The sequence below is a fragment of the Nomascus leucogenys genome, chromosome 4 (genome assembly GCF_006542625.1).
Source record: "Nomascus leucogenys isolate Asia chromosome 4, Asia_NLE_v1, whole genome shotgun sequence".
NCBI classification, from domain to species: Eukaryota; Metazoa; Chordata; class Mammalia; order Primates; family Hylobatidae; genus Nomascus; species Nomascus leucogenys.
The window spans coordinates 99099467-99123775 of NC_044384.1; the positions used below are offsets into that span (position 1 = coordinate 99099467).

Below are 24309 nucleotides of genomic sequence, written 5' to 3' on the forward strand. Positions count from 1 at the left end.
CCTGGCCAACATGGTGAAAACCCATCCCTAGTAAAAGTATAAAAATTACCTTAGTGTGGTGGTGCGTGCCTATAATCCCACCTACTCGGGAGGCTGAGGCAGGAGAATTCATTGAACCTGGGAGGTGGAAGTTACAGTGAGCTAACATCATGCCATTGCACTCCAGCCTGGGTGACAGAGCAAGAGTCCATCTCAAAAAATAAATAAATAAAAGGAAGATGTTGGAGGCAGCCAAGAGATCCTCCTCACAGCAGCACAAAATGTATACGGTCTATCATTTTACATGATCAGAAGGTTGTGATTTTTATTTTTTTGTTTTTATGTTTTTTGTTTTTTGATTGGTAATTATTTTTGGTTGTTTCTTGTTGTGGTAAAGGATATGTATCATAAAATTTATCATTTTAGCCATTTTTAAGTGGACAGTTCTGTGGCATTAAGTACATTCACATTTTTATGCAGCCATCACCACTATCTGGAACTTTTTAGTCTTACAAAACCAAAACTCCATACCCATTAAACACCAAGTCCACTCTCCTCTTCTCCCAGCTTCTGGCAACCACCATTCTGCTTTCTGTCTATGAATTTGACTATTCTAGGTACGTCATAGAAGAAGAATCATTCAATATTTGTCCTGTGACTGGCTTATTTCACTTAACATATGTTCAGGATTCATCTATATTGTAGCCTGAATCAGAATTTCATTCCTTTTTAAAACCGAATAGCATTTTGTTATTTATATATAATACCTTTTGTTTATAAGTTTTTTGGGGTGTTTTGTTTTGTTTAGAGATAGGGTCTTGCTGTGTTGCCTAGGCTGACCTCAAACTCCTGGGCTCAAGTGATTCTCCCACCTCAGCCTCCCAAGTAGCTGGGTGTACAGGCTTGTGCCACCATGCCTTACTACATTTTGTTTACTCATTCATCTGTCAATGGACATTGGGTTGTTTCCAAGATTGATAATTCTTCATTGATAAAATAAGCACCTTAACTAAACCTTTTTTATTTATTTATTTTTGAGACGGAGTCTCGCTCTGTCACCCAGGCTGAAGTGCAGTGGCGTGATCTTGGCTCACTGCAACCTCCACCTCCCGAGTTCAAGCGATTGTCCTGCCTCAGCCTCCCAAGTAGCTGGGATTACAGGCATGCACCACCACACCTGGCTAATTTTTCTATTTTTTAGTAGAGACAAGCTTTCACCATGTTGGCCAGGCTGACCTTGAACTCCTGACCTCAAGTGATGCACCTGCCTCAGCCTCCCAGAGTGCTGGGATTACAGACATGAGCTACTACACCCGGCCTAAACCTTGCATTTTTAAGAGTAGAAACTTTCTCTTTGTGTAGGAGACAGGGTAAGAGGAAGATAAATGAGTTCTTCCTCCTTTTAGTTCTCTTTGATCTGGTGATGCTGAAAAAAGAAAAACGAATTAGGTACTCTTCTACCTGAAAAAGGAAGAGGTTTTCTAGACAAGCGAGACCTTTAAAAAGTATCAGAGTTCCATATGCCTTTACACCCAAAAGATAATTAACATATAGATTTGACTCACATTAGCCTATGAAACTGCAAACATTTTCATGGTCTCAGCATTCTTATATTTCTAGGTAAGGATATACTTTCAGAAGTACTCTATGGTAGCACTTAGCCCTATTGTGATCATTTACTTTTCTGTCTACCTCCTTTTCTACTCCCTGAATTTCTTGAGGACAGTGACTGTGCTGTATTTACCTTTGTATTACTGTCTATAACTGGAACCCGATCCAAAGGATTGGATGACTTCAGATTACTTTGTACCCCATGCTGGGTGGTCATAGGTATGCAAGATGCTTGTTGACTGATGAGTAGCACGCAGCTTTCCTCATCAGTCATTGGCAAGACTAGTTATTTAAAGATGTGTCTTGACTAGCTATAAGATAGTTACAACATTAGAAATAAAGCAACTGACCACTGCTGTCCTATGTGTGAATCTTACTAGAAAGATATAATTATTAATATTGGCCATATGACTTAAAATTTTAAGAAAAGGAGAAAACAGTATGATGATTCTCTAGAGAATTAAACATGGAATTACCATATAATCCAGCAGTTCCACTTTGGATATATACTCCAAAGAAAGTGAAAGCAGGATATTGAAGAGATGTTTGTATACCCATATTCATAGCAGCATTATTCACAATAGCTAAAAATGGAAGCAACTCAGGTGTCCATCAGTGAATGAATGTATATGTGACATATATATACAGTGGCATATTATTTGGCGTTAAAAAGGAAGGAAATTCTGAAACATCCTACATGGATGAACTCTAAAGACATTATTTTAAGCAAAATGAGCCAGTCGCAAAAGGACAAATACTGTATGATTTCTTATATGAGGTACCTAGAATACTCAAAATCTTAGAGACATAAAGTTAGAATGGTGGTTGCCAGGGGCTGGAGGGAATGGGGAGTTGTTTAACGTGTACAGAGTTTCCATTTTGCAAGATTAAAAAGTTCTGGAAGTGGATGTTGGTGATAGTTGCACAGCAGTGTGAGTGTACCTAATGCCACAGAACTGTACACTTAAAAATGGCAAATTTCATGTTACTACATGAAATTTATTTTATTACAGTAAAAAAAATTATAAAAGAAGTACAGGATAGGTGTAGTGACCCACACCTGTAATCCCAGCGCTTTGAGAGGCCAGCATAGCTGAGACTCTGTCTCTATAAAAAAAATTTTTTTAATTAGCTAGTCATGGTGGTGTGCACCTGTAGTCACAGCTGTTTGTGGGGGCTGAGTTTGGAGGATCACTTGAGCCTAGGAGTTCAAGGCTGCAGTGAGCTGTGATCATGCCACTTCACTCCAACCTAGGCAACAGAAAGAGACCCTGTCTCTTTTTCTCTGTCTCGCTCTCTGTCACTCTCATTCACACACACACACATATACACACAAAATAGAAGTACTGTCTTCGCTCAAGATTTATTCTTACCCTGCAGGAGATAATCAGTGATGGTCAAATCAACAACAGTGATTTGGGGCAATGAAACATCAATAATTAGTTCCCCCCATTCTCCCTTCAAGGTCACATTGAAGGAGCTGGTTGGGAAAAGCAGGTTTCTATTGGTCCCTCAGGGTGTGACAATTTGAAAGACAACAAGGATTGAGACCTGAAGGGGCAGGGCAGTTTTCACCTTTCCTTAGTAAGTCCGTCCCAAGCAGGCTGGCTGCATGGGAGAGGTAGATTGGGAATTTGTGGGATTGGATGACTTCGAATTACTTTGTACCCCATGCTGGGTAGCCTTGCCATAATTTGTCCTCTGAACTTTCTCTCAGAAGTAGAACTGGTGAAGAGAAGCAGCAGCAATGGAGATTGATCCAAGTAAAGGAAGATGTAGGGTTAAGAAAGTAGTGGTAAACTTAGAGGATAGATGAGATAAAGCAACACTGAGGTCATCTGTTCAGCCCAGTAACTGAGTGAAGGCTGTGGCTTTCTGTTTTTGTTGTTGCTGCTTGGGCTTCAGTAGGGTTTGAACAGGTAGGAAGAGCTGGGAAAGCACAATCTGACTTCCCCTGAACCCCTCCCATCTGATAAGAGCAACTTTTGATATTTGGGCAACTTCAGTTATTTCCTCCAAGGAAGAAAATCTGTAGGAAAGCCTGAGGGCAGTGAGTGATTCTAGGTTGTTGTGAAAGCTTCAAGGATATTCCTCAACATGTTCAACTTCTTGGGATGAGCTAGTATTTGATAAATCAGAAGTGACTAATAATTTTGCTTCATTTCTTTTTCTTTTTTTTCAAGACAGTCTTGCGCTGTCACCCAGGCTGGAGTGCAGTGGCGCAATCTCAGCCCACTGCAACCTCTGCCTCCTGGGTTCAAGCGATTCTCCTGCCTCAGCCTCCTGAGTAGCTGGGATTACAGGCGCCGCCCAGCTAATTTTTGTATTTTTAGTAGAGACGGGGTTTCACCATATTGGCCAGGCTGGTCTTGAACTCCTGACCTCGTGATCTGCCCATCTCAGCCTCCCGAAGTGCTAGGATTACAAGCGTGAGCCACCATGCCTGACTAGAATTTTGCTTCATTTCTTTTTTTTTTTTTTTTTTTTTTTTTTTTTTTTTTTTGAGACAGAGTTCTGCTCTTCTTGCCCATGCTGGAGTGCAGTGGCGCAATCTCAGCTCACTGCAACCTCCACCTCCCAGGTTCAAGTGATTCTCCTGCCTCAGCCTCCCAAGTAGCTGGGATGACATGCATGCACCAACACACCAGGCTAATTTTGTATTTTTAGTAGAGATGGGGTTTCATCATGTTGGCCAGGCTAGTCTGAACTCCTGGACTTCAGGTGATCCACCCACCTCAGCCTCCCAAAGTGCTGGGATTACAGGCGTGAGCCACCATGCCCAGCCATGCTTCATTTCTTTAACAAAATTTCATTCAAAAGGTATTTTATTTTGAAAAAACTTACTTTGACTGAAATAAGCAGAAGCATCAGGTTAAACATGAAGCTAACAAATTTTGCAACCTGACTTCTTACAGATCCTTATGAAAGTTTATGTGAATATTATATAATAACATTATTTAGATTGCAAAATTAAAAGAGCTTGTAACAAACTCCTGAAGAGCATTTCTTTTACTTTATTTCTAAGCATAGATATCTTGGGACCTTAAATGAAAAATTGTATAATTCTGTGAATTTAGAATTTTTGTTTGTTTTTTGAGATGGAATCTTGCTCTGTTGCACAGGCTGGAGTACAATGGCGTGATCTCGGCTCACTGCAACCTCCGTCCCCTGTGTTCAAGCGATTCCCCTGCCTTAGCCTCCTAAGTAGCTGGGATTACAGGCACACACCACCATGCCCGGCTAATTTTTGTATTTTTATTGGAGACGGGGTTTCGCTATGTTGGCCAGGTTGGTCTTGAACTTCTGATCTCAAGTGATCCAGCTGCCTCAGCCTCCCAGAGTGCTGGGATTACAGGTGTGAGCCACCGTGCCTGGTCGAATTTAGATTATTTATTTATTTTTTTTTGAGGTGGAGTCTTGCTGTGTCGCCCAGGCTGGAGTGCAGTGGCACGATCTCGGCTCACTGCAACCTCCGCCTCTTGGGTTCAAGCGATTCTCCTCCCTCAGCCTCCAGAGTAGCTGGGACTATAGTTGTGTGCCACCATGCCCAGCCAATTTTTTTTTCTATTTTTAGTAGAGACAGGGTTTCACCATGTTAGCCAGGATGGTCTCAATCTCCTAACCTCGTGAACCACCCACCTCGGCCTCCCAAAGTTCTGGGATTACAGGTGTGAGCCACCGCAGCCCTGCCTAGAATTTTTTTTTTTTTTTTGAGACGGAGTCTTGCTCTGTCGCCCAGGCTGGAGTGCAGTGGCGCAATCTCGGCTCACTGCAAGCTCCGCCTCCTGGGTTCACGCCATTCTCCTGCCTCAGCCTCTCTGAGTAGCTGGGACTACAGGCGCCTGCCACCACGCCCGGCTAATTTTTTGTATTTTTAGTAGAGACGGGGTTTCACCGTGGTCTCGATCTCCTGACCTTGTGATCCGCCCGCCTCGGCCTCCCAAGAATTTTTTTTTTTTTTGAGACAAAGTCTCTTTCTTGTCCCCCAGGCTGGAGTACAATGGCACGATCTCGCTCACTGCAACCTCCGCCTCCCACGTTCACGCAATTCTCTTGCCTCAGCCTCCTGAGTAGCTGGGATGACAGGTGCCTGCCACCACACCCGGCTAATTTTTGTATTTTTAGTAGAGATTGGGTTTCATCATGTTGGCCAGGCTGGTCTTGAACTCCTGACCTCAGGTGATCCACCTGCCTTGGCCTCCCAAAGTGCTGGGATTGCAGGCGTGAGCCACCACGCCTGGCCCCAGCCTAGAATTTTTTAAAACATTAAATTGTATGCTAGTTGCATAATAATAACACTCAAATACCAAGTTTTAACTCCTATGTCATGCTGTTGGATAGATCATGAAGCTTCTTAAAATTAAATTCTTTATGGTTCTGATATAATAAACGTGCTATACAGCCATGTCTTTAGCCTTGAATCTCACAAAGCTGCTTAATTGGTTGTTTGAACAACAGATTGTCAATGTACTTCCTTCTTTTCTCATTAGCTGAATAGTTTAACTTATTGAGCATGCTTGGTTTTTTGTCTTCCAGCAATATCCAGATTATTATGCAATAATTAAGGAGCCTATAGATCTCAAGACCATTGCCCAGAGGATACAGGTATGAAGATGACCATAAGTAAATGATTGTGGTTTAGAGCAGATTGGCCTATGATCTTTCCTAGGAGCTTTTAGAAAACAGAGAAGCTAGTTGTCTCTGTAAGGGGTTATTAGCAAATCAGTAAATAAATTAAAATAGTGTTACTGATTGTAGCTTTGGATTGCATCTTAGGACAAAAATTAAAACACATTGGTTACCAACATTTCCGATTATAAAAGATACATTTGTGACAAAAGCTTCGTTATTTCATTTTTAATTTTTTTATTTTTTATTTTTGTGGGTACATAGCAGGTGTATGTATTTATGGGGTACATGAAATTTTGATACTGGCATACAATGCATAATAATTACATCAGGGTAGACGGGGTAACCTGTTGTTTATTTTTATCTGCTTCCAAATAGCTTTAGGATACGTTAGAATAAAAGCTACCCACAACGGATGTTAGAGTGATAGGTCAGTGGAATTAGATACTACTTTTTTCTCTTTGGCCCTCTCTACCCTACCCCTTCACCGTATCCCTAGCAGTAAATAGTGGCAGGTAAACACTCACATAGACTTGCTATGTACCTAGCACTGTTTTAAGTGCTTTATGTGTATTAGCTAATTAATAAAACTCCACAGGGTAGTACTGTTATTATTCCCATTTTAGAAGTTAGAAAACCGAAGCACAGAAATGTTAAGTAACTTGCCCAAATCACCGCCTAGTAGGGAGAACTAGGATTTGAATCCAGACAGTCTAGCTGTAGTCTGTGTTCTCAACCCTTACACTTACTGTTTCTCTACAGAGTAGGTGCTTAATAAATATTAATTGTGTGACTGAGTGACTAGGATTTAAAATTTGATTATTAGAAGTAAGGGAAAGTATAGGGAAAAAGAGCTAAATTGTACCAGAAATTGAGTATTTAGAGTAGAACTGATATAGTTCTTTTTCTAGCTCTACTACTTAACCAGCTATGTCACTTTGGTCAGGTGATTTGCCCGCTTCCTCTGCTGTATATTGCATGTAGTATCGCTACTTTGCAGAGTCATAGAGGTTAGTGATAATATAGATAAAGCATCTCACATAGAACCTACAGCATGAGGTCCTCATAAATGTGAGTCACTGATCTTCCCAGGATAAGAAGGGTTTGCTGCTCCCAGGAGGTAAGGCAAAAAGGAAAACGGTGTGTTACATAGTTTCATTGAGAAATGAGACTGATAGCCACTGTGGTTTGCCAGGAAGGAGAAACTTCTTTGACTTTAAATTCTAAGAGAGTAGTAAAGAGTAACAGTGTTTAATTACTGGTACCACAGATAAATTTTCACAGAATGATAAAATACAGATTCCCTAATGTATCATCTTTTTTTTTTTAGGGGTTTTTTTTTTGTTTTTGTTTTTGAGACAGTCTTGCCCTGCCGCCCAGGCTGGAGTGCAGTGGCACCATCTCACCTCACTGCAACCTCCACCTCTTGGACTCAAGTCATTCTCCTGCCTCAGCCTCCCGAGTAGCTGGGATTATAGGTGCCTGCCACCAAACCTGGCTGATTTTTGTATTTTTGATAGAGGCAGGGTTTCACCATGTTGGCCAGGCTAATCTCGAATTCCTGACTTCAAGTGATCCACCCGCCTTGGCCTCTCAAAGTGCTGAGATTATAGGTGTGAGCCACCCTGCCAGGCCTCATCAGGTTTTTAAATCAGCCCAATAACTGCTACTGAGAATGACTCAAGTCTCCTAAATCCCTGGAATTTCTAACATCTGTGTAGGAGGATTATGTTTTCATAATCCTAGAAATTGAATCAGATCTTTAATCATCTCTATCTCAGCCCCAGTCTTCTCTTTTTGACTTCTTGCCTTACCTTGTCCTTTCTTCTTTCCAAAAGTCTGAGTCACCTTTTGCCATCACCCGATTCAAGGTCCTTGTCCTCTTATGTCCAAATTACTGGAATAATCTATTTTACCTCTCTGATGAAAAACTTTCTAGTCCTTTCTATATCTTGCCTCCTGACCTTGGCTTTCTTCCTACCAGTCCCCTGTTCAGAGACTTAATTCACTTGTTTTCCAATGCCTGCTAAAGCACATCACAACTCCTTGTACCAGTTGAATAAAACTGACTCTGACTAATTTAAGTGGAAAAGGAATTTTTGAAAAGCATATTGGATAGCTCATAGAAATGTTGAGAAGAAAGGTTGAGGAACTAGCCTTTGGATACTAGGCAGAACTCAGGAACATCATGGCACAGCTGAAATCATGCACAGCCTCTTTGTGGTGCCATTGCTGTTACCACTGTAATTTGCCACTGTGGTCCCTGGATACTTGCTGCTCTACTGCTAGACTCTCCTCTACAGGAGTCAGGAATGAATTCCTGGCCATTGCATTAATCCCTCTAGACCCAAGCATGAATTAGCTGACCTGTGGTTATTTCCCCTTGCCCTGGCTGCCAGGCTGCTGGCAAAGTGACCATCTGCCCACTTTCATCCTCATTGTGGGAGGTAGAGCCCTCCCTTTGCCTGTGCTGATTCCCTCCATGTAAGAAGGATGTGTAGTTGTTGGTAGTCCCATGTGGCAAATAGCTACACTCCTTTGCCTGGCTTTCTGGATTCTGCCTTTTTTGTTTTTACCCTATCTGTGCTTATGGTTCTACCCTTCTCCACTTTCCATTTCACTCAGTTTGGTTTCCTTACTCTCTCTAGACCATGTCTTTTTCATTTCCGTGTACTTATCATTAGTCATGTGTGCTTCTTACCTAAAAGTGTGTCCGTCTTTCATTTCCTTTGTAAATTTAGGCAACTATATGAGTATTCCTGGGTTGTTTTGGATTGAGTGAGCCTTAAGATGTGACAGCTCTAGCACACAGTAGGTACTCAGAAAATGTTAGCCTCTGTGCTGGACTGATTTCATATTTTACCCTGAGTGGTTCATGTAACTAGAGGGAGTTTTGCTTCACACTATTAAATCCACTTTAAAGAATTAGTATTCATGAAGCACTTAGAACTGTGCCTGGCACATAGTAAACACTATGTGTTTGCAAAATAAAACTTTTACCTTATTTGACTTTTTAAAAATTGTAATTTATTTTTATGAGAATAATGCTGCTCTGGTTTTGTTACCTATCTCAAAAACTTACTTATAAATGGGTACAGTAATAATTTATGAAAAAGAAAATGACTTTACATGTTGTTCGTATGTGTACTTTCCAATAAAGTCTTGGAATATGGTGACAATTTAGAAATATGTGGGGTTCTTTTTTTAAAGGTTGTACCGATGAACTCTCATTAAAAGGAACTGCTATATTTTGTTGTTTATTGTAGAATGGAAGCTACAAAAGTATTCATGCAATGGCCAAAGATATAGATCTCCTCGCAAAAAATGCCAAAACGTATAATGAGCCTGGCTCTCAAGTATTCAAGGTTAGTTTTGTTGTTGTTGTTGTTGTTGTTGCTGTTTTCCTTGGTAATAGTAGATAGTTTAAGGTCAGTAATTTTTATAAAACAACTTTATTGAGATATAATTCACATACCATGCACTTTACCCATTAAAAGTATTTAATTTAGGCTGGGCACAGTGGCTCACGCCTATAATCCTGGCACTTTGGGAAGCCTAGGTGGGTGGATCACGAGGTCAGGCGTTCCAGACCAGCCTGGCCAACGTAGTGAAACCCCATCTTTACAAAAATACAATAATTAGCCAGGCGTGATGGCAGGCGCCTGTAATCCCAGCCAATCGGGAGGCTGAGGTAGGAGAATTGGTTGAATCCGGGAGGCAGAGGTTGCAGTGAGCTGAGATTGTGCCACTGCACCATAGTCCGGGTGACAGTGCAAGATTCTGTCTCAAAAAGTAAAAAAAGTATTTAATTTAATGGTCTTTGTTATATTCATGGAGTTGGGCAGCCATCACTCCAGTCAGTTAACAGTCACCCTTTATGTCCCCCCAACTTCTCTAGCCCTAAGCAGCCTCAAATCTATTTTCAGTCTCTGTGTTTGCCTGTTGCCATTTTACACAAATGGAATCATATAATATGTGATATGGATTTTTTGCGACTAGATTCCTTCAGTTAGCATAATGTTTTCAGGGTTTATCCATTTTGTAGCATGTGTCAGTACTATGTTCTTTTTATTGCAGAATAATATTCTGCTGTAGGGATATACTGTATTTTATTTACCCATTCATCAGTTGATAGATATTTGGATAGTTTCTACTTATTGGCTATTATAAATAATGCTGTTGTGAACGTTCACATATACATTTTTATGTGGACATATAAATACTACATATATATATATATTTTTTTTTTCTCTTTGATACATACCTAGGAATGGAATTGCAGGGTCATATGTGGTAACTGTGTATTTGACTTTCTGAAGAACTGCCAAACTGTTTTCCAAACTCTACCATTTTACATCCCCACCAGCAATATCCAGGTGTTACCATTTCTCCACATCCTCACCAACACTTGTTTTCCATTTTTGTTTTTGTTCTTATTATGGATATCCTAGGGAGTGTGCAGTGGTATGGCATTGTGATTTTGATTTACATCTCCGTAATGATTAATGATGCTGAACATCTTTTTATTTTATTCTTTATTTTGATTTTTAGGTCATTCATATGTCTTTAGAGAAATGTTCAGATCATTTGCCCATTTTTTAATTGTGTTACCTGTTTTTTTGTTGTTGAGTTGTAAGAGTTCTTTATATGTTCTGGATATTATACCCTTATCATGTAAATGGTTTGCAAATATTTTCTCCCATTCTCTTGTCTTTTCACTTTTGTGATTGTGTCTGTTGACACACAGAAGTTTTTCATTTTGAAGTTCACTTTATTTTTTTCTTTGGTTGCTAATGCTTAAGTGTCATATCAAATAAATCATTGCCTAATCCAAAATCACAAAGATTTACACCTATGTTTTCTTGTAAGAAGTTTATAGTTTAGCTCTTAACGTACTTAGATCTTTGATCCAGTTTGAAGTAATTTTTGTATATGTGAGGTACATGTAAGGTAGGAGTCCAAATTCATTCTTTGATATGAGATATTATCCCAGCACTATATATTGAAAAGATTATTCTTTCCCTATTGAATTGTCTTGACAACTTTGTTAGAAATCAGTTGACCATAGATGTATGGGTTTATTTCTAGATTCTTGTTTCTATTCCACTCACCTAAATTTCTGTCTTTATGCCAGACCTGGTTAGTTTTGAATCCGTTTTTTAGTTAAATATTGACTTATTCCCTGCATTTAAACTTCATAAATATAAAAAGCAATCTGTGTAGTGCAGTACACAATGTAAAATGACTGTTTCATTGCTTTGCAAATTGCATCTTAGAAGTTTTATAGTTCTGTAATGAATAATTGCTTGTAGAAATTTATTGAATTAATCGTGTATCATTGGGAATTTGCCAGAGGAGACTCAGAAAATCTTTTGGGAATAAAATCATTTAAATTTTCTGAATGCTGACTCAAATACTCAAAATTGCTGTTGGTAGTTAGTGATAACTTTTATTTTTCATCTTTTAAGAAATTCTGAGAGAAAATCAGGAATGAACTATGAAGTCCTTGTATTCCTAGTCCCTAATAGGACATTTTAATAATATACAGTACTAATTGTTTGTTGTTACAGTTAAGAATTTTACTTTTGGGTCTAATTATTTTTTCTAACATAAGTTTTAAAGAGAAGGGAAACTTAAGCAAGTACATTCATTCTAAACTTGTGTATATAATCTTTAATCTTAGAAGTGCATCTTTATTTTGATTTTTAGGTCAGTGTACACAAGTAGAGTTAATTGTCCATAGTCCCTCACCTTATCTACGGTTTTGCTTTCGTATGGTTCTGAGGTCAGAAAATATTAAATGGAAAATTCCAGAAATAAGCACTTCATAAGTTTAAATTGCACACCATTCTGAGTATTGTGATGAAATTCATGCCATCCACCTCTGTCCTATCCGGTCTCACCTGGGACATGAATCATTCCTTTGTTCAGCCTATCCACACTATATACACCACCTGCCGTTAGTCACTAAGTAGCCATCTCGGTTATCAGATCGACTGTTGTGGTATCACAGTGCTTATTTCAAGTAACCTTATTGTACTTAATAATGGCCCCAAAGCACAAGAGTTGTGATGCTGGCAATTCAAGAAGCTTTAAAGTGCTCCCTTTAAGTGAAAGGTGAAAGTTCTTAAGAAAGGAAAAAAAAAAAAAGTATGCTGAGATTGCTGAGATCTACAGTAAGAACAAATCTCCCTGCTGGGCACTGTGATTTAGGCCTGTAATCCCAGCACTTTGAGAGGGCAAGGCAGGAGGATCACTCGAGGCTAGGGGTTTGAGACCAGCCTGGTCTACATGGTAAGACTCTTGACTCCACCAAAAAAAAAAAAAAAGATGAATCTGCTATTCATGAAATTGTAAAGAAGGAAAAAAAAGAAGTTTCTGCTAGTTTTACTGTTGTACCTCAGACTGCAAAAAGTTACAGCCACAGTGCATGAAAAGTGCTTCGTTAATATGGAAAAGAAATTAAATTTGTGGATGGAAGACATAGACAGAAATGTGTTCCAGGTTTGGTACTGTCCAAGGTTTCAGGCATCCACTGGGGGTCTTGGAATGTATCCTCCATGGACAGTGGGGCATTACCGTATTATACCATTAGATCTTTGTCTAAATATTACTTGACTAATCATGAAAGAACCAGTAGGCATTTTAACTTATATTTAATTAGTGATGACTTTATGAAGATAGATATTTTGGAAGCTTGTAGAAATGTTGGAGGATGCAGCTTTGTGGGTATTGAATGAAAGACTGCTCCAAGTGGAAAGAGTGCCATAGAAGGTGCCCATTGCATGAGTTGGGGGCATTAAGCTGTCCTTTTATCTGTTCCTTTTTTAAACCAAGTAATTTTATCTTGACAGGATGCAAATTCAATTAAAAAAATATTTTATATGAAAAAGGCTGAAATTGAACATCACGAAATGGCCAAGTCAAGTCTTCGAATGAGGTAGGTTTAAGAAAATGTCTAGGCTGGGCGTGGTGGCTCATGCCTGTAATCTCAGCACTTTGGGAGGCTGAGGTGGGCAGATCATGAGGTCAAGAGATCAAGACCATCCTGGTCAACATGGCGAAACCCCATCTCTACTAAAAATACAAAAATTAGCCGGGCGTGGTGGCATACGCCAGTAGTCCCGGCTACTCAGGAGGCGAAGACAAGAGAATTGCTTGAACCCGGGAGGCGGAGGTTACAGTGAGCTGAGACCGCACCACTGCACTCCAGCCTGGTGACACAGCGAGACTCGGTCTCAAAAAAAAAAAACGGAAAATGTCTAAAACCCTTATGCCTTTATATTTGCTGAATTTTCTGGGTAGTGAAATCAATAAACATAAACACGGTTTGTGTTGCATTTCAAGATGATACAGTTGATATTATAATTCTGAAGATAGTAGTAACTCTTAGCCCCTTTGCTGCTGAAGGGCTTCATTTAAGAAGAAACATTTTTTAAAAGTTTACATCACTATATACTTTGTACAAATATTATTGCTTTGTACAAATATGAATATATATACATATAATATATGGTATATATTAATATTACACAGAATAGATAATAGTATATTTGTATATAATATTAGTAGTATATATTCTTATTTTTGGTAAGGCTGTTTAGCAGGTATCAGGAGATCCAGTCTCATCCTGGCTTTTCCTTGTATTAGGACTGTGATTTTTTTTTTTTTTTTTTTTTTTTTTTTGGAGACAGAGTCTCACTCTGTTGCCCAAGCTGGCATGCAGTGGCACAATCTCAGCCCACTGCAACCTCCACCCCTCCCAAGTTCAAGCAATTCTTTTGCCTTAGCCTCCCAAGTAGCTGGGACTACAGGTACACGCTGCCATACCCGGCTAATCTTTTTGTATTTTTAGTAGAGATGGGGTTTCACTATGTTGGCCAGGCTGGTCTTGAACTCCTGACCTCGTGATCCACCCACCTCGGCCTCCCAAAGTGCCGGGACTACAGGCGTGAGCCACCGCATCTGGCCAGGACTGTGATCTTGAACTAGTCTTAGTTCTAGGATTGCATTTCCCCCTACCTGAAATGGGAAGGTTGGGTGACTACTTTCAAAGCTTTCCTCTGGCCTTGACATTGTTTCAGTACCAGGTCCTCTGGTCACTGCAGTGACCAAAAGCTCTCTAGGACTAGCACTGGTCTTTTCTTCCCTGCAGAGTCCCCAGGGCCTGAAGCAGAATCTGCTGCATAGTAGAAGTTCAGAAGTATTTTAGCATTTCTATTTAGAAGAGAAGAAAATGGTTGTATGTGTGTTTATTTGTTTACCCAGCACTCTAATTTCAGCTACCAAGTTTCTAAGCTTTTTATTTTGTCTCTGGATAGGACTCCATCCAACTTGGCTGCAGCCAGACTGACAGGTCCTTCACACAGTAAAGGCAGTCTTGGTGAAGAGAGAAATCCCACTAGCAAGTATTACCGGTGAGAAAAAGAGTGTTTAGTCTGAGAGTTGGCCTGTGCTTATAAAGATAGGCATACTAGTATTTGCCCAGTGGCTATCTTGAAGGAATATTTTTGGGTATAGTTTGGTTGTTAATGAAAATCTGTTGTCAAATGGTTTATTTATTTATTTATTTATTTATTTTATTTATTTTATTTATTTATTTTTTTTGAGATGGAGTCTCACTCTGTCGCCCAGGCTGGAGTGCAGTGGCACAATCTCGGCTCACAGCAAGCTCCGCCTCCCGGGTTCACACCATTCTCCTGCCTCAGCCTCTCTGAGTAGCTGGGACTACAGGCGCCCGCCACCACGCCGGGCTAATTTTTTGTATTTTTAGTAGAGACGGGGTTTCACCGTGGTCTCGATCTCCTAACCTCGTGATCCGCCCGCTCGGCCTCCCAAAGTGCTGGGATTACAAGTGTGAGCCACCGCGCCTGGCCGTCAAATGGTTTATTTAAAAGGTTGAGTTACTAGGTTGGGCACAGTGGCTCACGCCTGTAATCCCAGCACTTTGGGAGGTTGATGCGGGTGGATCACTTGAGGTCAGGTGTTCCAGACCAGCCTGGCCAACATGGTGAAACTCTGTCTATACTTAAAAACTACAAAAATTAGCTGGGTGTGGTGGCGGGTGCCTGTAATCCCAGCTGCTTGGGAGGCTGAGGCAGGAGAATCGCTTGAACTCGGGAGGCGGAGTTTGCAGTGAGCCGAGATCGTGGCACAGCACTCCAGCCAGGGCAACAGAGGGAAACTCCATCTCAAAAAAAAAAAAAAAAGATTGAATTACTAAAGTAGGCCTTATATCACCTCTCAGATGATGCTTAAGCATCATTTCTCAGGCAGTGTTTAATATTAGCTACCAATAAAATGTGAGGTTAAATCTAATAGGTTTTTTAAATTCATAGTAGAATTTGTTTTTGTTTGTTTTTGATTTTTTTTTTTTTGAGATGAAGTTTGCTCTTGTTGCCCAGGCTGGAGTGCAGCGGCACAATCTCTGCAACCTCTGCCTCCTGGATTCGAGTGATTTGCCTGCCTCAGCCTCCCGAATAGCTGGGATTACAGGTGCCTACTACCATGCCCGGCTAATTTTTTGTATTTTTAGTAGAGATGGGTTTTCACCATGTTGGCCAGGCTGGTCTCAAACTCCTGACCTCAGGTGATCCACCCGCCTCGGCCTCCCAAAGTGCTGGGATTACAGGCATGAGCCACCACACCCAGCCTCGTAATAGAATTTGTATTGTAAAATATGAACATCTTAGAATTATCAGCAACTGTGACTGAGTTCTTATTTTCCACTCCCTCTTTTCTATGAGGAAAAAAATAGTTTCCTTGGCTAAGACTGATTATGAGGACCATTAAGTACAGAGATAAACTAAGGAGGCAATTGAATAGAAATTATTTTTCTTTTATCTTAACACTTTGTTAATAGTTCCTGTTCCCTGTAAAGTAACCTAATTATGGTAACATCCTTCCTTGTCTTCTAATTGCTTTTTTTTTTTTTTGTAGTAATAAAAGAGCAGTACAAGGAGGTCGTTTATCAGCAATTACAATGGCACTTCAATATGGCTCAGAAAGTGAAGAAGATGCTGCTTTAGCTGGTAGGCATTAGGTTTTGACTAGTGAAATGCCTTCTTAGTGGATCCTTCTGGCTAAATGAAATTGCAGTGATTTTGTTCTGGCCTACGGTTTGCTGGTTGGGAAGTACATGCTATTTTGTTGCATTTGATTGTACTCTGGTTGTCAGACCTATCAAAAGGTTAATGCTTTATCTTGTCTTAAAACTCATATTTGGGTAAATAATACTTCTGCAAAAATAATTGATAACTTAGCAGATCCCGGTTTAAAACCTGTAGTGATAAATAGTGAGTACTAGTAAAAGCATCAGAAAATCTCAGAAATCCACATTCATCTTAGATTTTCAGGCTTTAGCTTATATTTTCAGTAAACTCTAATTTGGCTTGTCTTTCTCTTAAGTTTGATATAATATTTTCCCCTTTACTATAGATTTTTTATGTGTAAAGATAAAATTTGTTTCATTAAATTATTCTGGTATATTCTTTTTTTTTTTTTGGAGATGGAGTCTCGCTCTGTTGCCCAGGCTGGAGTGCAGTGGCGTGACCTTAGCTCACTGCAACATCCGCCTCCCGGGTTCAAGCGATTCTCCTGCCTCAGCCTCCTGAGTAACTTTACGCTCCACCACGCCTGACTAATTTTTGTATTTTTAATAGAGACGGGGTTTTACCATATTGGCCAGGCTGGTCTTGAATTCCTGTCCTCGTGATCCGCCTGCCTCAGCCTCCCAATGTGCTGGGATTACACCACGCCTGGCCTCAATTTTATTACTGAATGTTACACAACAGACTTCTCTAGTTGTATCTTGTTTTTAACTAAATCTCCTATAGAAATTTCATAATCACTATAGACTATTATGTATAAATTTACTTTTTTGAAACATTGATCTACAGAATTAAGTATTTTTTTTATTTAAATTGGGCCTCATCTTATCGGAAATTGAAAAAATATTATCTTGTTAGCATTGTTTTTTACTGATTATAAAAGTGACACACAGCCGGGCACAGTGGCTCACACCTGTGATCTCAGCACTTTGAGAGGCTGAGGTGGGTGGATCACTTGAGGTCAGGAGTTCAAGACCAGCCTGGCCAACATGGTGAAACTGTGTCTCTACTAAAAATACAAAAAATTGACCAGGCATGGTGGAGCACACCTGTAGTCTCAGCTACTGGGAAGGCTTAGGAAGATCACTTGAACCAAGGAAGTGGAGACTGCAGTAAGCCGAGATCACACTGCTGTACTTCAGCCTGGGCAACAGAGCAAGACTCTGTCTTGGGAGAAAAAAAAAAAGAGGTTATATGGCTGGTTACAAGAGACACATCAAATATAAAAACATAAGAAAGTTGAATCTAAAAGGATGGATAAGGCCAGGTGTGGTGACTCACACCCATAATCCCAGCACTTTGAGAGGCCTAGGTGGGAGGATTGCTTGAGCCAAGAAGTTCAAGACCAACCTGGGCAACATGGCAAAACACTGTCTCTACAAAAAATACAAAATTTATTCAGGCATGTTGGTGCATGCCTGTAGTCCTAGCTACTTGGGAGGCTGAGATGGGAGGATCCTGAGCCCAGGGAGGTCGAGCCTGAAGTGATCACACGACTCCACTCCAGCCTGGGCAACAGAGTGAGACCCTGTCTCAAAAAATGAAAATAATAAAATTGGGCTTTTGTCTTGAAAAAAAGAAAAATATGGCTGAAAGATACACCAGGCAAATAATAACCAGAGTAGCTACACTGACTTTTGATAAGATGGACTTTCAAACAGAGATCATTACACAGATAAAAAGGATTACCTAATGATGGTAGAAGGTTAATTTCATCAGCAAGTTAAATTGTAGAAGAGCTCAAAATATGTAAAACAAGCAGATGAAACTTTACAGAGAAATTCAAAACACTACCCTTAGTCTGGGAGCCGTCTTCTTTCAAGAGCTAAACAGAAAACCAATGAAGATAGAGATTTGAACACAGTTCTTCATGTAAGTATTTGTTTCCTATTGCTGCTGACACAGTACCACAAACTTAGTGGCTTAAAACAATGCAGGCTGGTACACTGGCTCACGCCTCTTATCCCAGCACTTTTAGAGGCTGAGGCAGGAGCATCACTTGAGTCCAGAAGATAGAGACCAGCCTGCTCAACATAGAAACACCCTGCCTCTACAAAAAAAAAAAAATAAATAAATAAAAAATTTTAAGACAGGGTCTCCCTCTGTCACCCAGGCTGGAGCAGTGGTGTGATCTTGGCTCCCTACAACCTCTACCTCTGGGCTCAAGCAGTCCTCCCGCCTCAGCCTCCCTAGTAGCTGGGACCACAGGTACTTGCCACCACACCCAGCTAATTCTACAAGAAAAATTTAAAAATTAGCCATGTGTAGCTACTCCAGAGGCTGAGATGGGAGGATCACTTGAGCATGGGAGGTTGAGGCTACAATGAGTCGTGATGCCACCACTGCACTCCAGCCCTGCCTCCAAAAAAAAAAAAGAAAAGAAAGGAAACCTTTAACAGGAAAGATCAATAAAGTCAAAAGTTATTCTGTTAAAACCCTGAATAAAATAAACAAGTCTGAGGTGAGATTATCAAAAAGGCATAAATAAACAATATTGGCAGGGAGGAGAGCATACAGAGTTTTTAAAAAGAGTGTGTGAATAAGGCCAGGCTTGGTGGCTCACGCCTGTAATCCTGGCACTTCTGGAACCTGAGGTGGACAGATCACCTGAGGTTGGGAGTTCAAGACCATCCTGGCCAACATGGAGAAACTTTCCCCGTCTCTACTACAAATACATGTGGTGGCACGTGTCTGTAATCCCAGCTACTTGGGAGGCTGAGGCAGGAGAATCGCTTGAACCCGGGAGGTGGAGGTTGCTATGAGCCAAGATTGTGCCATTGCACTCCAGCCTGGGCAACAAGAGCAAAACTTTGTCCCCCGCTCCTCCCCAAAAAAATGTGAATAACGTTATGCAAATATATTTAAAAATTTAGATGAACAGATTTCTAGAAAATAAGTGCCTAAAGTGGATTCAAGAATAAAAAGGCTGGCTCACACCTGTAATCCCAACACTTTGGGAGGCAGAGGCAGGAGAATCACTTGAGTCCAGGAGTTCAAGACCAGCCTGGGCAACATAGCGAGACCTCATCTCTACAAAAAGAAAAAGAAAAATTAGCTGGGCGTGGTGTGGTGCATGTCTGTAGTCCTACCTACTTGGTAGGCTAAGGCAGGAGGATTGCCTGAGCCCAGGAGTTCAAGTTTGCCCTAAGCTATGATTATTCCACTACACTCTAGCCTTGGCAACAGAGCGAGACTCTGTCTCTTAAAAAAAAAGAGAGAATACGAGGTCAGGAATTTGAGACCAGCCTGACCAACATGGTGAAACCCCGTCTCTACTAAAAATAGAAAAATTAGCTAGGCGTGGTGGTGCACACCTGTAATCCCAGCTACTCAGGACGCTGAGACAGGAGAATTGCTTGAACCCAGGAGGCGGAGGTTGCAGTGAGCTGAGATCACGCCATCGCACCCCAGCCTTGGTGACAGAACGAGACTCCGTCTCAAAAAAAAATAAACAAATAAAATGAAATCTTCCCACATAGAAAATACCAGGCCAAACATTTAAGGAATAGAATTTTAAATAAACTCATGCAGAGAATAGAAAGAGAGCTCCGCAGTTCATTCTGTGAATCTAACATAACCTGTGAATCTAATATAACCTAGACACCAAAGCTGAACAAAATATAAGCACACTGTCTAGCAGTGTGTATAAAAGATAGTAGATAATGACACAGTTGGGTTTAGGATTAGAAAAGATAAAAAAAGTAATCTTTACCACAGTAACAAATTATAAGAGTAAAATCATATGATTTGCTCAGCAGATGGATTTGATAATTGTTTCAGTTCCCATTCAAGATAAAAATTATTTGCTAACTAGTAAGAGAGGGGGATATTGATATAGAGTATCTCCTTTTTTTCTTTTCTCTTGAGACGGAGTTTTGCTGTTGTTGCCCAGGCTGGAGTACACAATGGCACAATCCCCGCTCACTGCAACCTCTGCCTCCTGGGTTCAAGTGATTCTCCTGCCTCAGCCTCTGAGTAGCTGGGATTATAGGAGCCCGTCACCATGCCCGGCTAATTTTTTTTTTTTTTTTTTTTTTTTTTGTATTTTTAGTAGAGACATGGTTTCGCCATGTTGGCCAGGCTGATCTCAAACTCCTGGCCTCAAATGATCCGCCCGCCTCGGCCTCCCAAAGTGCTGAGATTACAAGCATGAGCTACTGCGCCCAGCCTCCTTTTTTTCTTGAGACTGGGTCTTACTGTGTCACCCAGACTAGAGTGCAGTGGCGTGATCTCAGCTCACTGCAACCTCCACCTCCCAGGCTCACGCAGTCTTTCCACATCAGCCTCTGGTGTAGCTGGGACCACAGGCACGTGCCACCACACCCAGCAAATTTTTTATATTTGTGATAGAGATGGACTTTCATCATTTTGCCCATACTGGTCTCTAACTCCTGAGCTCAGGCAATCTACCCACCTCTGCCTCTCAAATCGTCGGGGTTACATATGTGAGCCACTGTGCCCACCAAGGGTATCTCCATTTTTAATGGAGAAGAGGTAACAGCATTTCCCTTACCAACAGAAACAAGGTAATACTGTTACCTTTGTTAGTCACAGTATCAGCCAGCCTACAGTGACAACAGTGGTGTAAGGATCAGAAAAGATGTATAAGGATTACAGTTGACAGTTTTTTTAAAAGATGCCACTTACAGTAGCAACAAAATATATACCTAGGTGTAAATCCAACTGCAGGCCCTTCAGGGGAAAGATCAGAGGTAGTAGAGTGAGAAAAGACTAGTTTCAAATTCTTATCTGCTTCTAGCTCTATGACTCTGGTTCCTAATCCCCTTCAACTGCTTTATGTGGTGGCTGAATTTGTGGAAGTAATTAACCTTATATGCATATGCCCAGTTTTCCCATTTGAAAAAGAAATAATACCCATCTTGTGTGTTGGTTTTAGGATTACCTGAGGCTGGTACTTATCAAGCTCTTAACACATAATTAATTTTTTTTTTTTTTAAGGCGGAGTCTCACTCTGTCGCCCAGGCAGGATTACAAGCGTGAGTCACTGCGCCCGGCCTAATTAAATTCTTTTTTTTTTTTTTTGGAGACAGAGTTTCGCTCTTTTGCCCAGGCTGGAGTACAGTGGTGTAATCCCCGCTTACTACAGTCTCCGCCTTCCAGTTTCAAGTGATTCTCCTGCTTCAGCCTCCCGAGTAGCTGGGATTACAGTCACCTGCTACCACACCCGGCTAATTTTTTTTATTTTTAGTAGAGACAGGGTTTCACCATGTTGGCCAGGCTGGTCTTGAACTACTGACCTCATGATTTGTCCACCTTGGCCTCCCAAAGTGCTGGGATTACAGGCATGAGCCACCGCGCCCAGCCTAAATTCTTAATAAATGGTTATTGTTCTTACCTGGGGGTACATAGCAACTATATGTTTATTCTGATCCATCAAGAAAAATTTAAATTATGGTCCTTACACACTGTTCAGGAGTTTGGGGAAATGAGCAACATATTTTTTATTTTTATAAAAATTACGTTTTGTTTGCTTTGGTGTTTTTATGATTTGCTTCTACCTAAAAATTCCCTCAGCAAGGGAATACTCCTCAGGGATGTTTTAAATCAGTGGGCAAAGTCACAGAGATTTAAGGCTAAATCATGTCTGATAGAATCAGCCCAATCTAGGCTGGGCATGGTGGCTCACGCCTGTAATCCCAGCACTTTGGGAGGCCGAGGCGGGCAGATCACGAGGTCAGGAGATCGAGACCATCCTGGCTAATGTGGTGAAACCCCTTTTCTACTAAAAATACAAAAAAAAGCAAATTAGCCAGGCATGGTGGCACGTGCCTGTAGTCCCAGCTACTCGGGAGGCTGAGGCAGGAGAATCATTTGAACTCGGGAGGCGGAGGTTGCAGTGAGCTGAGATCACGCTACTGCACTCCAGCCTGGGCGACAGAATGAGACCCCGTCTCAAAAATAAATAAATAAATAAATAAATAAATAAGTAAATAAGTAAATAAATAAATAAAAAAGAATCAGCCCAATCTAAATTTATACTATCCTAAACTTCATGTTAGTGTTTTAGTTCTGGGATCTCTGAGTGGTTACTTGCTCCTTTTGGCCAAGCATAGCAAACAGTCTCTGAAGAAAGCACATTTCAAAAAGAGACTATTTTGCCACCTTTAAAACTAGTGTACTTTTACTATTTAATATTCTATTTCTATGTAATATTTCTCTAAACATGCAATTATGTTAAGCATTTTTAGCATTTTCTTTAATAAACATTAGAGAGGTTTTTTTGTTTTTGTTTTTGTTTTTGAGACGGAGTCTTAGTCTGTCACCCAGGCTGGAGTACAGTGGTGTGATCGCTGCTCACTGCAACCTCCACCTCCTGGGTTCAAGCAATTCTTCTGCCTCAGCCTCCTGAGTAGCTGGGATTACAGGTGCACGCCACCATGCCCAGCTAATTTTTCTATTTTTAGTAGAGACGGGATTTCACCATGTTGGCCAGGCTGGTCTCGAACTCCTGACCTTGTGATTCACCCACCTTGGCCTCTCAAAGTGCTGGGATTACAGGCGTGAGCCATCACGCCCAGCCTTAGAGACTATTTTTTTAAAGTAATTATTCCCTTTATCTTAGAATTTTTTTTTTTAAAGGGCCAGGCATGGTGGCTCACACCTGTAATCCCAGCATTTTAGGAGGCTGAGGCTGGCAGATCGCCTAAGCTCAGGAGCTTGAGACCAGTCTGGGCAACATGACGAAACCCCATCTCTACTGAAAAATCCAAAAATTAACTGGGTGTGGTGGTGTGCGCCTGTCTTCTTAGCTACTCGGGAGACTGATCTGGGAGAATTGCTTGAGTCCCAGAGGCAGAGACTGCAGGGAGCCAATATCATGCCCTTGCACTCCAGCCTGGGTGACAAAGCCAGACCCTGTCTCAAAAATAATAGTAATAATAATTTTCAAATATATTTAGTTCAATCTGGAAGGTTGTTAAATGAACTTTAAAGTATGGTTCTTTCTTCATCTCATCCGTCCCTTTATAAATACTTTTTTTGTCTTTCCAGCTGCACGTTATGAAGAGGGAGAGTCAGAAGCAGAAAGCATCACTTCCTTTATGGATGTTTCAAATCCTTTTTATCAGCTTTATGACACAGTTAGGAGTTGTCGGAATAACCAAGGGCAGCTAATAGCTGAACCTTTTTTCCATTTGCCTTCAAAGAAAAAATACCCTGATTATTACCAGCAAATTAAAATGCCCATATCACTACAACAGATCCGGTAAGATGTCTTCTACATTATTCAATATAATTTTATTTTGTTGTGGTTGAGCCTGCACATAATGTATTCCTTCCTAAAATGGATAAGGATATTAAAGGTAAAAATGGTGTTTTTTTTTTTTTTAACCTCAAATTTTAACTGTTCATTACCTTTTTTTTTTTTTTGAGACGGAGTCTCACTCCGTTGCCAGACTGGAGTGCAGTGGCGCGATCTCGGCTCACTGCAACCTCCGCCTCCTGGGTTCAGGTGATTCTCTTGCCTCAGCCCCCTGAGTAGCTGGGACTACAGGTGTGCGCCACCACACCCAGTTAATTTTTGTATTTTTATTAGAGACTGGGTTTCACCACTTTGGCCAGGATGGTCTCAATCTCCTGACCTCATGATCTGCCCACCTCAGCCTCCCAAAGTGCTGGGGTTACAGGTGTGAGCCTCTGCACCCAGCCTTAACTGTTCATTATCTTATAACTGAGCAAAGTACAAAAATCTTTCAACCTACATCTTTTATTAATATTTTAATTATGACAGTTAATCTGTATTCAGGTTAAGTACCTATAGTTGAAACCCCAGGATAAGCATAGTCAGTTGCTGGAGAATTCATTAACTGAAACCATACCAGAAAGATGATTCATCTTGTTCTCTTTTTTCTATTTAGAAAATGTTAAAGTGATCATTGGGCTACCAGACAGAATTCTTAAATCACAATAGTATCATTAAAAATAGTAGGACATCTCAACCACAAAAAAAAACCCAATTCAG

General features: G+C 40.6%; 1 protein-coding gene across 13 annotated transcripts in view; it reads left to right on the forward strand.

Annotated features, from left to right (window-relative positions):
• PBRM1 (polybromo 1) overlaps positions 1 to 24309 on the forward strand; it is a 141106-nt gene that overhangs the window by 26633 nt on the left and 90164 nt on the right. For all 13 annotated transcript variants that reach the window (XM_012496530.2, XM_030811634.1, XM_030811636.1 and 10 more), the window contains 6 exons: positions 6127 to 6195; positions 9486 to 9584; positions 13074 to 13159; positions 14541 to 14636; positions 16159 to 16250; positions 23340 to 23553. In XM_012496530.2, coding sequence (XP_012351984.1) covers positions 6127 to 6195; positions 9486 to 9584; positions 13074 to 13159; positions 14541 to 14636; positions 16159 to 16250; positions 23340 to 23553 — 656 coding nt within the window. The remainder of the gene's footprint in view (positions 1 to 6126; positions 6196 to 9485; positions 9585 to 13073; positions 13160 to 14540; positions 14637 to 16158; positions 16251 to 23339; positions 23554 to 24309) is intronic.